The sequence below is a fragment of the Salvelinus namaycush genome, chromosome 32 (assembly GCF_016432855.1).
Source record: "Salvelinus namaycush isolate Seneca chromosome 32, SaNama_1.0, whole genome shotgun sequence".
Classification (NCBI taxonomy): domain Eukaryota; kingdom Metazoa; phylum Chordata; class Actinopteri; order Salmoniformes; family Salmonidae; genus Salvelinus; species Salvelinus namaycush.
This window is the reverse complement of record NC_052338.1, coordinates 2663498-2679122: the sequence shown is the minus strand read 5'-3', so window position 1 is coordinate 2679122 and position 15625 is coordinate 2663498. Positions and strand designations below refer to the sequence as shown.

The window sequence follows — 15625 nt, the reverse complement described above, 5'->3', positions numbered from 1 at the left end:
AGGTAGCCTATTCTTGAATCAGTTGAACTTAATTAGGCGTGATTACAAATATATATTAATATTTATGTAATTGTATTTAAATAAGTAAAAGGGAGTGAAGGACTTGTACCCCATATTATGTTTTGATTGATTTATTGATATATTGTCAATATGGAATATGCAATTTTCTAATGTGCTCATTGAGAAGAGCCAGCCCATGATAGGAAATATCCTCATATAGATGATTGCCATGGGTCATTGATCGGCATCCCCTCACTGCCCTCTGCACTTCCTTCTCTCCTCTTTCTATAGGAGCTAACCCAACCTATCTGATTTCACATTCCAAAATCATAATCTTCTTTAGGATGGGATCCTCTTTAACGTTTTCAATAGGACCGACGATACCCCTTTCTTATCCCTTCACTCACTTGCCCAAATTCTTGTCTTGAGTTCCACAACCTGATTTACCGCACTGGCGCCATTCAACTTCAAAGCGCAAGCATACTTTCTTAATTAGGGGTTGTGTTCTTGCAGTTTGTTTGGCAATAAAATCCCGCTCGATAGAACTGGCACTATATAAACGTTTCCATTGTAACCTAATGAAAATGTATCTAGCCTAGTTTACAAAACGCAATATTATATACTGTAATAGTCATAGATATATCTAGGGTCTAGATATCTCAGTCGGCTATTTTCCGTGAATATACAGCAACAATTATTGATTCTTCCACTAATGCTCGAGAAGAGGAACAGGCACCTGGACGCTCCGTGCGCTTTGGTTCCATGATGGATTATTGCTGTTCATTACCACCCAGGGCGCGCAAGACATAAGACAAAGAAGGGAGTTCGCCGAACAGATTGAACCAACCTCTGAAGGAGGGGGAGGGGGAGGGGGATAGAGTAAACAGAGAGAACCAGGTAACGGTACCCAACCTGAGAGACGAAATGCAAAGGAAAACCAGAGTAGCTGCAAATAGTTTATTTTCACAGGGTCAGCAGAGAACTGAATAGTAACGTTATCTATTTTTTTTCTGTAAGTATCGACTACTATAGCAAACAATTACATCTGAAATGGACCGTAAAATTGCAGACTTCTCTGGGACGTGGAAAATGAAGACTTCTGAAAACTTTGAAGAGCTCCTGAAAGCATTGGGTGAGTATTTTCATACTGTTATGAACATGGACGTAGCCTTTTGGTTATTATAACTAACATTCGAATGTCTTAATGCACTCTATATATAAATATGTTTGTAGTAGACATGTCTGTAAATGTATCGACTCTTTGATATAGTCTCAGATTATCATAAATTCTACAAATCACTGTTGCACTTATTTATGCAATTGCCATTCTTCTTTTTTTCAATCTATGGAGCCCTAGCCTTTGTCAGGGATATGTCAAGCATCCCACTCTGGGCTATGGGTGAAATGTTAAACCAGCTTGGTCTGTGGCCGCACACACCACTCAAGTGTTTCTTCTCCTCTGTGCATGTGTTTGGTTTTATGGGTAATTATGAGCTAGCCATATTATTTCTAATAATTATCTTGCTTGATTTATTGTTTTAAAAGTCTTTGGTTATCCTTTTTGAAGCACCCGTCCACATACACACTCAGTCACCTACACACACACACCTACACACACACACACACACACACACACACACACACACACACACACACACACACACACACACACACACACACACACACACACACACACACATACACACACACACACACACACACAGAAAGGTCAGAGGAGGGCCAGTCAGCGGCATCCATTAAAATGTAAAGACAAATAACCCGTGGAGGAATGTTATATTTTACCTAGTTATAAACCAAGTCCTCATGAGATAGTAATTAAAGCCCGTGTAAACGGGACTATGCCCTGAAATGGGCCCCCTGAAGTGGGCCCCCTCAGTCAGCCGGTACTGAGACTGACATTCCCCCAGTAACCTGGGACTCCTCAACTAACTCGCTCCGGGGGTTTCTCTGTGGGCAACAGCAATTATATCCCTCCGAAGAGCAATTTCGCTCCAGGCAAAAATAAACTTTCCAATGAGAAGGTTTGTCAGATTTTTGTTTAGGGATAAGAATGTGAATTTGAATAGGCGAGAGGAATGAAATTCAGTCTGATATTTCATTCATTTAGTTGAGTAACATCCTGTTAATTGTATGAAAGTCTATGCTAATCTTCCCTTAAAGTTGAATGAATGAGAGCTCTGTCTGAGATCAAACCCTTCCCTCTGATGTCGTTCCCACTACCCATAAAATAACGGTTATGAATGATGGCTGTGATATGGCTTTTCATCACAATAGATGCATCCCAAACAGCACTATATTCCCTATATAATGTACTAATTTTCAAAAGCCCCGTAGGGCCCTGTTCAAAAGTAGTGCACTATGTAGTGAATAGGGTGCCATTTAGGACGTAAACAATGTCTCCATTCTCCATCTACTTCTGTGATACCTTATTGGTCCCCTATGACCAGGTGTGAACGTGTTTGTCAGGAAGATAGCCGTGGCTGCAGCCTCCAGGCCTGCAGTAGAGATCACCCAGCAGGGAGAGAGCCTCTCCATCCAGACCTCCACCAGCGTACGCACCACCCATGTCTCCTTCACCGTGGGACAGTCCTTCAATGAGACCACAGTGGACGGACGCCTCTGCACGGTAATACTCCATGTCCACACTCTTCATCATCGTCATCTCTACATATGTTGCATGAAATATTTTTGTTACCATATGTGCATATTTTGCCAGGACTCAGTGTATGAAATCAGGGGTCTGTATAAGCATGTGGAAATAATCCATGTGTAACTTGATAGTTGTTCTTGGTGATGGTTTCCTATTCTTACTTTTTATATGGTTTGTAGAGGGCAGCAAACATAACGTCGTACAGACTTGAGGAAGCAGTAACATGCTGCAACAGTACTGAGTACCAAATGAGAAGCCTCAGGGTCACACACAGATCTACTGTGTCTTTCTATCTAACCACTTCACTACAGCATGCAGTGTCATTTATCTATTCAAACCTTGCCTGGCCTTCCTCCTATGATCTCCAGAGTACCCCTCGCTGGGAGACAGATAGCAAGATCAGCTGTGAGCAGATTTTGCAGAAAGGGGAGGGCCCTAAGACTGCCTGGACCCGTGAAGTGACCAATGATGGTGAACTGATTTTGGTAAAGAGTCCATTTTTATTGCCAACAAACGGTAATCCTATTCCTGTATTTACATGTTAGGCTTTAACTGTATTTGGGGGCAAATATATGTGTTTGATTTATCAGAGTTTTGTATTAATTTAGTTGTAATTTTCTTTCAGATAATGAGCGCCGGGGATGTCCTGTGCACCAGAGTGTATCAGCGAGAATGAAAACTTTCAAGACTGTCAAACTTTTCACTTTGTGCCTTTTTTTTCACATTTCTTAATTTCTACCTGTTCCGTTCGCTTATTTAATCTTCCAGTCATTCAGATTGTGGTTAACAAGACGTCAGTGGTGTGCTTTTTGTCAGACAGAGTTTGACTGTTGTGAAAGCCTTGTGCCAGTTTATTTTGATGTTTTGTCAGTTTTATGTTCTCGTATTAGCTTGTAATGGTATCATTCCTCCTACACAACCAAAGCTGTATTTATTCTCAGCATACCACATGAAAACCCATCCATATTTTTTACCAAAGCAACTGTAAACCATCCTCAAAATGTTGTTAAAAACAATTACAAATTGCTAATGTGTTTCCAAAACCTGATTTGATTCGCTTTCTGATTCAAACCAAGACCTTGTCCATCACCGCTGTTCTGACTTTCTCTCTCCATACCATCTCCTTTCAACTTCTCCTATCCCTTGCCGAAGATCTTTGTATGCATTCCTCATTTGTTTTCCATCCCTCCCTGCCACTTCCATGCCACTTGGCCTCCTTGGCAAGTAGCCTAGCGCTTAATTGCGTTGGGCTAGTAACCAAAAGGTTGCTGGTTCGAATCCCTGAGCCAGCAATGTGGAAAAATCAGCCATTCTACCCTTGAGCAAGGCAGTTAACCCCCAACGACAACTGCTGCCTTTCTCTCTTACACACCCTTTTCTCTATGTGCTCTCATCCCTCACCATTTTGTTCATTTAGAGTTTTTAAACTCCAAGAGAGAATCCATATTTTATGAACAACACTGTGTCTGAGAGACATTTGGCAAGAACAAGGGGGAAAACCAGGAGTGGTAGGGAAAGAATGAGAGAGTGAGGGACCATAACAAAATAATTTCATATTGAGAACGGTGCTATTCCCTCCACTCTCTTTCCCAGCTGTACCTACTTACAGTCTGAGCTCAATAAAAGGTTCCCTGCCCCCTCTTCCCTGGACTCGGCCCGCACCCAGTTACAAAGGGTAAAATGACTGCCTCTGATTTGTGTGGAGACGCTTGTAGCTGCTCTCCGACTCTCCCACACACCTCTGAACTGGACAGCCGAAACAAAATACAGTCACACTTACATTAACACATACTTGGGAGTATGTATTCTTCGAAAATAATGGATTGAAGAATGGATTGAACAGTGCAGGGTCTCTCGTGCACTTCCTGAGGAGAGAGAATGCTTACTCTGTCCATAGGCAGTGATGGTTTTTCCAGATTTGCAGACAGTGTGCCAAGGGTCCCAAATGGCATCCTATTGCCTATATAGGGCTCTGGTCATAAGTAGTGCACTATGTAGGGAATAGAGTCCCATTTTGAACGCAGCCAAGCCCTCTGATGTCCTCCTCAGATTTACTCACTGTGCTGAGCCAGCATCAGGCTTCCTGGGCTTCATTTCTCCAAACTGTGTGTTCTCTCAATAAACTCACTGGGTAAGTGAGTGAGTGAATGAATGAATGAATGAAGTGAGAGTGGGTTATGTAACCTGAGGTGCATAGCTAGCTCCTGTTTCAAACAGACAGTTCAGCCAAAAGTTTTTATGCATTCATGCAAACTTAATTAATCTATACTGTAACTGACTTGCGTATATGTATTTTTTTTTTTAACGGTCCTTCCGCTCTGGTCTGAAAATGAGTTTGCTTAGTTTGGCAGGGTGGCCAACTCTAGGAAGAGTCTTGGTGGTTCCAAACTTTTTCCATTTAAGAATGATAGAGGCCACTGTGTTCTTGGGGTCATTCAATGCTGCCAACATTTTTTTATACCCTTCCCCAGATCTGTGTTGAGACACAATCTTGTCTCGGAGCTCTACGGACAATTCCTTCGACCTCTTGGCTTGGTTTTCGCCCTGTCAACTGTGGGACCTTATATAGACAGGTGTGTGCCATTCCAAATCGTGTCCAATCAATTGAATTTACCACAGGTGGACTCCAATCATGTTGTAGAAACAGCTCAAGGATGATCAATGAAAACAGGATGCAACTGAGCTCAATTTCGAGTCTCATAGCAAATACTTATGTTAATAAGGTATTTCAGTTTTTTATTTTTAATACATTTGCAAAAATTTCTAAAAACCTGTTTTCGCTTTGTCGTTATGGGGTATTGTGTGTAGAAAAAGGGGGAACTATTTTTATTTAATAAATTTTAGAATAAGGCTGTAATATAGCAAAATGTGGGAAAAGTCAAGGTGTCTGAATACTTTCCGAATGCACTGTATATGTGATTAGAGGGGGCCTATAGGGGGCACAGGGGCACGTGCCCCGCCAGATTAGTCCTGTTATTGTTTCTCTGTAATAATACTAGCCACCTAGCAATTTTATGAAGTTGGCTTTAGCTAGTCCAGATAGGTTTCCAATCTTCCAACCTCATAACTACACCGAACAAAAATATAAACGCAACATGCAACAATTTCAAAGATTTGACTGAGTTAAAGTTTATTTAAGGAAATCAATGAAATAAATTCATTAGGCCCTAGTCTATAGATTTCACATTACTGGGAATACAGATATGCATCTGTTGGTTGTGGATACCTTAAAAAAAATGGTAGGGCATGGATCAGAAAACCAGTCAGAAGCTGATGTGACCACCATTTGCCTCATTCAGCGCGACACATCTCCTTCGCATAGAGTTGATCAGGCTGTTGATTGTGGCCTGGGGAATATTGTCCCACTCCTCTTCAATGGCTGTGCAAAGTTGCTGGATATTTTATTATTTTATTTTTTATTTTATTTATCCTTTATTTAACTAGGCAAGTCAGTTAAGAACAAATTCTTATTTACAATGATGGCCTACCAAAAGGCAAAAGACCTCCTGCGGGGACGGGGGCTGGGATTAAAATGGTTTTATTTTTAAATAACCTATAAATATAGGACAAAACACACATCACAACAAGAGAGACAACACAACACTACATAAAGAGATACCTAAGACAACAACATAGCAAGGCAGCAACACATGACAACACAGCATGGTAGCAACACAACATGACAACAACATGGTAGCAACACAACATGGTAACAGCACAAAACATGGTACAAACATCATTGGGCACAGACAACAGCACAAAGGGCAAGAAGGTGGGAACTACAACACGCTGTCGTACAGGTCGATCCAAAGCATCCCAAACATTCACAATGGGTGACATGTCTGGTGAGTATGCAGGGCATGTAAGAACTGTGACATTTTCAGCTTCCAGAAATTGTGTACAGATCCTTGCGACATGGGGCTGTGCATTATCATGCTGAAACATGAGGTGATGGCGGCAGATGAATGGCAAGACAATGGGCCTCAGGATCTCGTCACGGTATCTCTGTGCATTCAAATTGCCATCGATAAAATGCAATTGTGTTCATTGTCTGTAGTTTACGCCTGCTCATACCATAACCCCACTGCCACCATGGAGCACTCTGTTCACAACATTGAAATCAGCAAACCGCTCGCCCAAAGGATGCCGTCCATGCTGTCTGCCATCTGTCCAGTAAAGTTGAAACCGGGATTCATCTGTGAAGAGCACACTTCTCCAGCGTGCCAGTGGCCATCGAAGGTGAGCATTTGCCAACTGAAGTCGGTTACGACGCCAAACTGCAGTCAGGTCAAGACCCTGGTGAGGACAACGAGCAAGCAGATGAGCTTCCCTGAGATGGTTTCTGCAGAAATTCTTTGGTTGTCCGGGTGGCTGGTTTCAGACGATCCCACAGATGAAAAAGCCGGATGTGGAGGTCCTGGGCTGGCGTGGTTACACGTGGTCTGCGGTTGTGAGGCCGGTTGGACGTACTACCAAATTCTCTAAAACTACGTGGGAGGTGGCTTATGGTAGAGAAATGAACATTCAATTCTCTGGCAACAGCTCTGGTGGACATTCCCGCAGCAAGCCAAATACAACTCAAGAGGTATGCTTAGATATGTAGATTTTTACTAGAATTAGACATAATTATGGCTGTAAATTGCAGGAAAAAGCTGTTTTCCTGTGATTGAAAAATTCTAAATTCTCCAACTTCAATGGACATGGGGTGCATGTGCCTGGAGAAAATTAAAATCATGCCCAACGGGCCAATGGATGCAGAACCCGCCCTCGGAAGCCCCGCCTTCCTCGCTATAATACCGGGGCTCGCATTCATTTCCTAAATTCTTCGCTATTCAGCTCGTCTGAAGGAAGAACGTGTCACGCAATTTACAAACTTTTCAAGCACACAAAGACTACAAGATTCATCTCCGACTAAGGTGTCTGTTAGTGGGGAGCGAGTACTCCTCCCCCTAGATGTTGTGAGTTTTGTGTCTTGGTATCAATTTTTATGTTTGCTATAAGCAAACTATACTCAGAAAAAAAAGAAATGTCCTCACTGTCAACTGCGTTTATTTTCAGCAAACTTAACGTGTAAATATTTGTATGAACATAACAATATTCAACAACTGAGACATAAACTGAACAAGTTCCACAGACATGTGACTAACAGAAATTGAATAATGTGTCCCTGAACAAAGGAAATCAAAAGTAGCAGTCAGTATCTGGTGTGGCCACCAGCTGCATTAAGTACTGCAGTGCATCTCCTCCTCATGGACTGCACCAGATTTGCCAGTTCTTGCTGTGAGATGTTACCCCACTCTTCCACCAAGGCACCTGCAAGTTCCCGGACATTTCTGGGGGGAATGGCCCTAGCCCTCACCCTCCGATCCAACAAGTCCCAGACGTGCTCAATGGGATTGAGATCCGGGCTCTTCGCTGGCCATGGCAGAACACTGACATTCCTGTCTTGCAGGAAATTACGCACAGAACGAGCAGTATAGTAATGTTATACACTACATGACCAAAAGTAAGTGGACACCTGAAAAAAAAGTACGTCAAACATCTCATTCCAAAAACAATGGGCATTAATATGGAGTTAGTCTCCCCTTTGCGGCTGTAACAGCCTCCACTCTTCTGGGAAGGCATTCCACTGGATGTTGGAACATTGCTGCTGGGGCTTGCTTCCATTCAGCCACGAGCATTAGTGAGGTTGGGCACTGATGTTGGGCGATTAGGCCTGGCTCTCAGTCAGCATTCCAATTCATCCCATAGTTGTTCGATGGGGTTGAGGTCAAGGCTCTGTGCAGGCCAGTCAAGTTCTTCCACACCGATCTCGACAAACCATTTCTGTATTGACCTCGCTTTGTGCACGGGAGCATTGTCATTCTGAAACAGGAAAGAGCCTTCCCCAAACTGTTGCCACAAAGTTGGAAGCACAGAATTGTCTAGAATGTCATTGTATGCTGTAGTGTTAAGGTTTCTCTTCTCTGGGACTAAGGGGTCTTGCCCAAATCATGAAAAACAGCCCCAGACCATTATTCCTCCTACACAAAATTTTACACTTCGCACTATGCATTAGGGCAGGTAACGTTCTTCTGGCATCCACCAAACCCAGATTCGTCCGTCAGACTGCCAGATGGTGAAGCTTGATTCATCACTCCTGGTAATACGTTTCCACTGCTCCAAAGTCCAATAGGAACGAGCTTTACACCACTCCAGCCAACACTTGGCATTGCGCATGGTGATCTTAGGCTTGTGTGCGGCTGCTTGGCCATGGAAACCCATTTCATGAAGCTCATAATGAACAGTTCTTGTGCTGACGTTGCTTTCAGCGGCAGTTTGGAACTCGGTAGTGAGTGTTGCAAACGAGGACAGATGATTTCACACGCTACGTGCTTCAGCACTCGGCGGTCCTATTCTGTGAGCTTGTGCGGCCTTAAACGTAAGAAAGTGTGAAAAAAGTCAAGGGGTCTGAATACTTTTCGAATGCACTGTATATTTGTGAATTGTATCTATGACCAAATAATTAAGATATCTTTGAGTAGCAGCCAGAGAAACAAGGAATCCCAATTATCAATAGAACATTTTCTTCCCGAGGCGGGTGTTGTTTACCTGGTTTCTTTGGATTATCTAGTGACAAGTGCTTGAAATAAATAGTGCTAGCTGACAAGACAGACCTGGCAGACATTCACATTATTATCATTGACTATTATCCTGTGTCTGTACATTGTGTACAGAGGCACACGTTGAGACACACATTGTACTATTCAAAGAAACCACCGGTGCCAGTTGGAAAAAAGGGGTATCCCCTAGGCTTGGTCCACTAGCACTTGATTTATAACTGAATGGGAAACTAATAGTTACCATTTTCTTATTGAAATGCATGATGAATAAAGAGGGCTACTGTGGTAGTCTAATATCAATGAATACAGCCTTAGATTTTGGGTTATAATAGGCAGGGTTTAAATTATTCTGCATTGCTTTTCAATGGAATGGAACTTGACCCTAATAGTAGTATTAGTAGTAGCAGTAGTAGTTTACTGATCCCAACTTGGATGATAGATTTATCACCACAAGTATCCTCAATACACAATGTTTAGAGACAGGACAAGGGTACATCGCAATAATGTCTTGTTGACAATAATGAAGAAAAAAAACACTGAATTCACAATGGCTTTCTTTAGCGTAATTTGCATTGCATACAATTGACACATTCAAATCATAGTCGTCCTTTTATTCACCATTTCAATAAGGAAAGAGCAACAGTCGGTTTCTGATCCAGTATTAAATCGAGGGTCATATACAGTATGACCAAAAGGCTCAAACATCATGTGTGGCTATAGAGGGTACAAACACTGCAAAACCCTATGGTCAGATGGCTTTCATAAAGACATCAAGGTCAGTAAAGGTATCCAGGTTTCTGAGTGTGTGTGTGTGTTGGGGGGGCAGCAACAAGCAGGTTGGGGGGCCAGGTGGGGTCGGGCCAGGTACATCAAGGTGTCAGGCCAGGGTGTCCTCAGCCACTGTCCTAAAGGTGGGGGGGTTCTGGCAGGGGGGAGATTTTCGGCACAACACGGGCACCTATTTCAGTCCAAGTCAAGCACTGATTACAATTCTAGGATTAGCGTTAGTACTTTTATCCTACTTTCTTTCCTATTCCACTTTGACCCAAGGTGCAGGAGCCCAGCTCCACCAGCTCAATTTAACCACCGAATCTGTGTGAATCCGCAGTGGTTTCCTTTTGCCCCAGGACCAAGGCAAGAACTGGCCTAATAATTTAAGGAGCGACAGTGACACCCTGTGGTGGTCAGCCTTTTTCTTAATTTGTCCTGAATGGAATTGCCACATTGAGCATAATTAAAAGCAGGGGAAACAAAATGTTCGTGATGAAGTGGCATGGATATCATAAAATGTATTGCAGAATCTAAAAATATAGATTTGACCTGCAGCAGTCAAGAGGGGTTTTGGACAATCATTTATATATACACTAGATGACTGATAGGAGAAGCTGTTTTGAAACCACCGTGCCTCTGCCTTGCCACTCCCCCACCGTTGTAAAACATATTTTGGAAGCTAGAGAAATGCATTTATTAATGTCTACATTCGCTTTTGCCACATTACTATATTACAGACACCTTAATGCATAATTATATGATGTGAGCAAAACATAAAACATATATATAAAAACATTTAGCTTAAAGTTTCATTCTTAGAGGTTACTGATGTTCCTGTTCTACAACAACAAAAATACTTAAATACATATAATTTTGTCCTACAAACATTTAATTGAAATACAGTAGAATTCCATTAATTCCTATGGAGGACTGATGCTACTGGGGAGTGCCAGTAGATTTCTGTGTATTAGGTAGTTGTTGTGGAATTGTTAGATTACTTCTTAGATTACTGCACTGTCGGAACTAGAAGCGCAAGCATTTCGTTACACTCGCATTAACATCTGCTAACCATATGTATGTGACCGACAAAATTGTATTTTTATTTTATGGCCGACCGGTGGCTTCAAAGCCTCTCAACCGCCAATAGGTAGCGTCACAATCCAGGGTTTATCGCCACCTAATTTTCGAACGTTGCTATGGGCATAGCCAAACAACGGAAGTGATGGATTCGACTTCCGCTTTACTTCCCTACTGCAGCGAGCTGGTGGCAAACTTGCCAGAATAAATTATTTGAAATAGTAAATGTATAGAGTATACAAGTTAAGTAATGTCATTTTATATGTCATTAATTCAAGTTCGCTAACGCTAGCTAGACTTACTAGAACGCTAGTTCTGTTGCGATAACGTTAGTTGTGTTGTGTCAGAGTTGAGGTCTGGGCCATCCACCAAGCCAATAACGATAATGATAAACTATAGGCTACATAACTATGATACGTTGGTGAGCATCCACACTAGAGTTGATCGTCTATCGTTCTACAGTCCTACACCTATCAATCAACTGATTAATGCATCTTACTGCATGCTGCCTATTATAATAAGGTGGTAACGCAAGACCATTCATGAGGTCTCTAGCGCACAGATAATTACTGGTTCAGACCATTCAGGATGTGTTCATTGTCATAGTGACAAATGCAGGTAATACTGTACTTCAATGTACATTGAAACTTTACCGACATGCATTTTCTATGCTGTAGGCCTGTTTTACATTCAGCAATTAGCAAGAGCAAGACTGCTTCTTTCCTCGAATTCGGCATTGTATAAAAAATTATCTAAATGTCCTATTGCTTTTGTAGTCTATAGATTTTCCTGGGATTCTATGAGAAGAGGAATGGCCTATTGTGGAGAGGCGTGCATAGCCTGTTGTGCACTGGAACAGCTGGAAGAGAGAGGCTAGTGATTTGTAGCCGAATTAAAAATCGAAATATTAGCTAGATATTAGGCCATTCATTAGCTGGATATAAGGACTATAAGCAAAATATTTACCTGTCAAAGTGCAAGAAGTTTTCATTAAGAGATTATGAAATGGCAGTTCTGTAGTGCGTTCATCCAGGCTGCCCTCTGTGGTCCCTGGACATGCAAAGCTCTACTATTGACTGGGCATAGGCCTACGTTTTTAGACAATAAAATTGTTATATCTGGGCTACAAGAACAAAGTGCAATGACAAATGTATTATTGTTATCAAGTGAATACACAACTATTGTCCATAGGCTGTAAACTGCATTGATGTAGGCAGTGGCGATTTTAGCATGTAAATATTGGGGTGGCAAAAAAAAGAAGTGGGATGCATGCCAGCAAAGCTACTACACAACACTAAACAATACATGAATTGCACAATAACGGTGACAAACGGTGCCCACAAAATGTTAGGGGCAACATAAAGCTGTCCCAACATCTTACTGCTACACCTGGCAATCAGCGGAGCCTTGTCTGGTAGCGAAACAGTTATAAGGCAGCCTTATTTACTGCCTTTAAACAAACAGCTGATATGGCTGACTTGCTTAAACAAATGTGCTTTCTACTGACAATTGAGATGTACAAACTATGCATAAGGCAAGGGGGGGGCAAAGTACGACCCGCCAGGCACTTCAATCGGACCCGCAATACATAATGTTAATTATTTTTTACCCCTTTTTTCTCCCCAATTTCGTGGTATCCAATTGGTAGTTACAGTCTTTTCACATCGCTGCAACTCCCATACGGACTCAGGAGAGGCGAAGGTCGCGAGCCGTGCTTCCTTCGAAACACGACCCAGCCAAGCCACACTGCTTCTTGACACAATGTCCACTTAACCCGGAAGCCAATGTGTCGGAGGAAACACCGTACACCTGGCTACCGTGTCAGCGTGCATGTTCCCGGCCTGCCACAGGAGTCACTAGAGCGAGATGGGACAAGGAAATCTTGGCCTGCCAAATCCTCTCCTAACCCGGACGACACTGGGCCAATTGTGCGCCGCCTCATGGGTCTCCTAGTCACGGCCAGCTGTGACACAGCCTGGGATTGAACCTGGGTCTGTAGTGACGCCTCAAGCACTGCGATGCAGTGCCTTAGACCGCTGCACCATCCGGGAAGCCCCTACAAATAGATTTTAACAAACAATTGGTCCCCCAAAAAATTTGTCCCTCTGAATTTCAAAATCCCGATGTGGTCCTCGAGCCAAAAAGTTTGCCCACCCCTGACATAAGGGTACAACGAACGGATAAGAGGCAATCCGTCAGTAACGGAATAGGAACAGGTAGCACTACAAAAACCCCTATGAAGATACTGTTAAACAGAACTCCCGCTGAAACTGTCATGCCTCCTCTAGAGCGCTCCCTCCCTATCAAACTGCTTTTCCCCACTTTTGGCAGCCCAGAAGATGATGTTGATCCACTGTTTTTCTTATCTAAGTGTAATGATTTTCTTTCTATCCGGCCTCTTACTGACTGGGAGGTTCTTGCCACCCTCCGCAGTGTTCTCCATGGTACAGCAAGAGACTGGTGGGAGATAGCCCGTGAACATGTGTCAACCTGGGAGGAGTTTCAAAAAATATTCCTCTCAGCCTTCCTCTCAGAGGACTATGGGGATGAACTGGCGGAACATGTGCGTAACAGAGTCCAGGGTGAAGCAGAGCCGATACGGGACTTTGCCTTCTCCTATCGAGTTCTATGTAGGAGATGGAAGGCTGACATTACTGAGCAGGAGATGGTCAAACTCATTCTTAAGAACATGATTCCCCGCCTTGCTAGTCAACTTCGAGAACGTGTGCAGAATGTGGATGATCTGGTGCGTCTGGTGACTCAGTTTGAGAAGGACTGGAAGCACCACCTTCAAACTAAAACCCCTGTTCCTTCATCCCAGTATACCCATAGCTCTCCTAGGGCTAAACCATCTCAGATATTTGTACCCAAGAGCCAAGACAAAAGTCCAGTGACGTGTTGGAGGTGTAAAGTCCAACATCCTCCAGGTTCTTGCCCACTCTATGTCCAGCGTCAGGATTCAGGGAAAGGACACAAGACTGAAAGTCTAGACAGACGTGGTGGCTTGCATACAATTGGGTCAGCCTTAATGCCCATGAAGCCTTTAGACATCACAACTAGCGGTCTTATTCCTATTCCGCAACAACTATTGGTGCCTCTGACTGTTAGGAACTGGAGAGGGAAGGCCATAATCGACACAGGAGCAACTTACACCCTGATGCAAGAGGCCCTGTGGCAGAACATGGCATTACCTCATGAGGAGCTACAAACATGGGAGAAAGGACCATTGTACTTGGCCAATGGAGAACCTACCACCCCTTTGGGCTGGATTAGTATAATAATACAACTGCATGATGAGACTATTAAACTTCCTGTGGCTATTCTTGCAGATTCAAGCCTTGCATTTGCTGTAGTCCTTGGCCTAGACTTCCTGTTCTTCAGTGGACTGACCATCTCGATGTCCGAACCCTCCTATCGGCTGCACTCTGACTATTCCCAGCCTCATCCATTTCAACCTGGTAATGCACTGATTTCAGGCTGGAGCCTGCTACATTATGCAGAGTCCGGACAAGGTCAAGTCAGAGACCGAGAAAATATAAAGAGACAAAAACAAAAACATGTTCCACCAGTGAAGTCGGAGAACCCAACTATCACCCTGATTACCGCCGTACCTCCCCTTCTATCCGAGAGCAACAGCAAACCTGATGCTGATTTCTACATTAAACAAGCAGTGGAACAGGCATGTCTGTCGGATGATGAGAGATGGCAGCTCTCCCAGATGTTGGAGATGAACAGTGAGGTCTGTACTCTTACACTCGGCCGTACAACCATCTTCAAACACAAAATCTATACCCGGCATGATGTCCCCATTAAGCAGCGTCCCTACAGGTTGTCCCCCGCCAAACTGGCAATTCTCAATGAACTGCTCAAAAGCATGTTGGAGAGTGGAATTGTGGAACCTTCTTTTTCCGGATGGGCTTCTCCGGTTGTCCTGATTCCTAAGAAAGATGGTGGATATCGATTCTGTGTGGACTACAGGAAGCCGAATGCCATAACAGAAAGCGATGCCTACCCTCTACCAAACATAAATGACATACTGGAATCTCTGGCAGGAGCATCTATCTTTAGTCATCTGGATCTGAACAGTGGCTATTGGCAGGTGGCAATGGATCCCACTAGTCAGGACAAGACTGCCTTTGTCACCCCTGCTGGTTTGTACTCCTTCAAAGTCATGCCTTTTGGTTTGAAGAATGCTCCAGCAACCTTCCAAAGGTTGATGGAGACTGTCCTGGGAGATCTGAGGGGTAGAAATTGTCTTGGGTATCTGGATGACATCATAATCTACTCCTCTGTCGCGGATCATCTGAAAGACATACAGTCCGTCTTCGACAGACTTAAGGCTGCAGGTTTGACCTTGAACTTGAAGAAGTGTCGTTTCTGTTTGCCAGAACTCAAGTTCCTTGGTCATGTGGTTAATGCTGAAGGTATCCATGCAGATCCAGCCAAAGTTGCAGCCGTGCAGGAATTCCCAATTCCCACATCCCTCAAAGCTGTTCAGCGTTTT

At 43.3% G+C, this 15625-nt stretch overlaps 1 protein-coding gene across 1 annotated transcript; it reads left to right on the top strand.

The window, feature by feature from the left end:
* The first annotated feature begins 1047 nt into the window (after positions 1 to 1047).
* On the top strand, positions 1048 to 3347 carry crabp2b (cellular retinoic acid binding protein 2, b). The gene is made up of 4 exons (XM_038972476.1): positions 1048 to 1132; positions 2469 to 2647; positions 3040 to 3156; positions 3297 to 3347. The coding sequence occupies exons 1-4, from the start codon at positions 1051 to 1053 to the stop codon at positions 3345 to 3347; spliced, it is 429 nt and encodes a 142-aa protein (XP_038828404.1). The 5' UTR covers positions 1048 to 1050.
* Positions 3348 to 15625: the final 12278 nt, after the last annotated feature.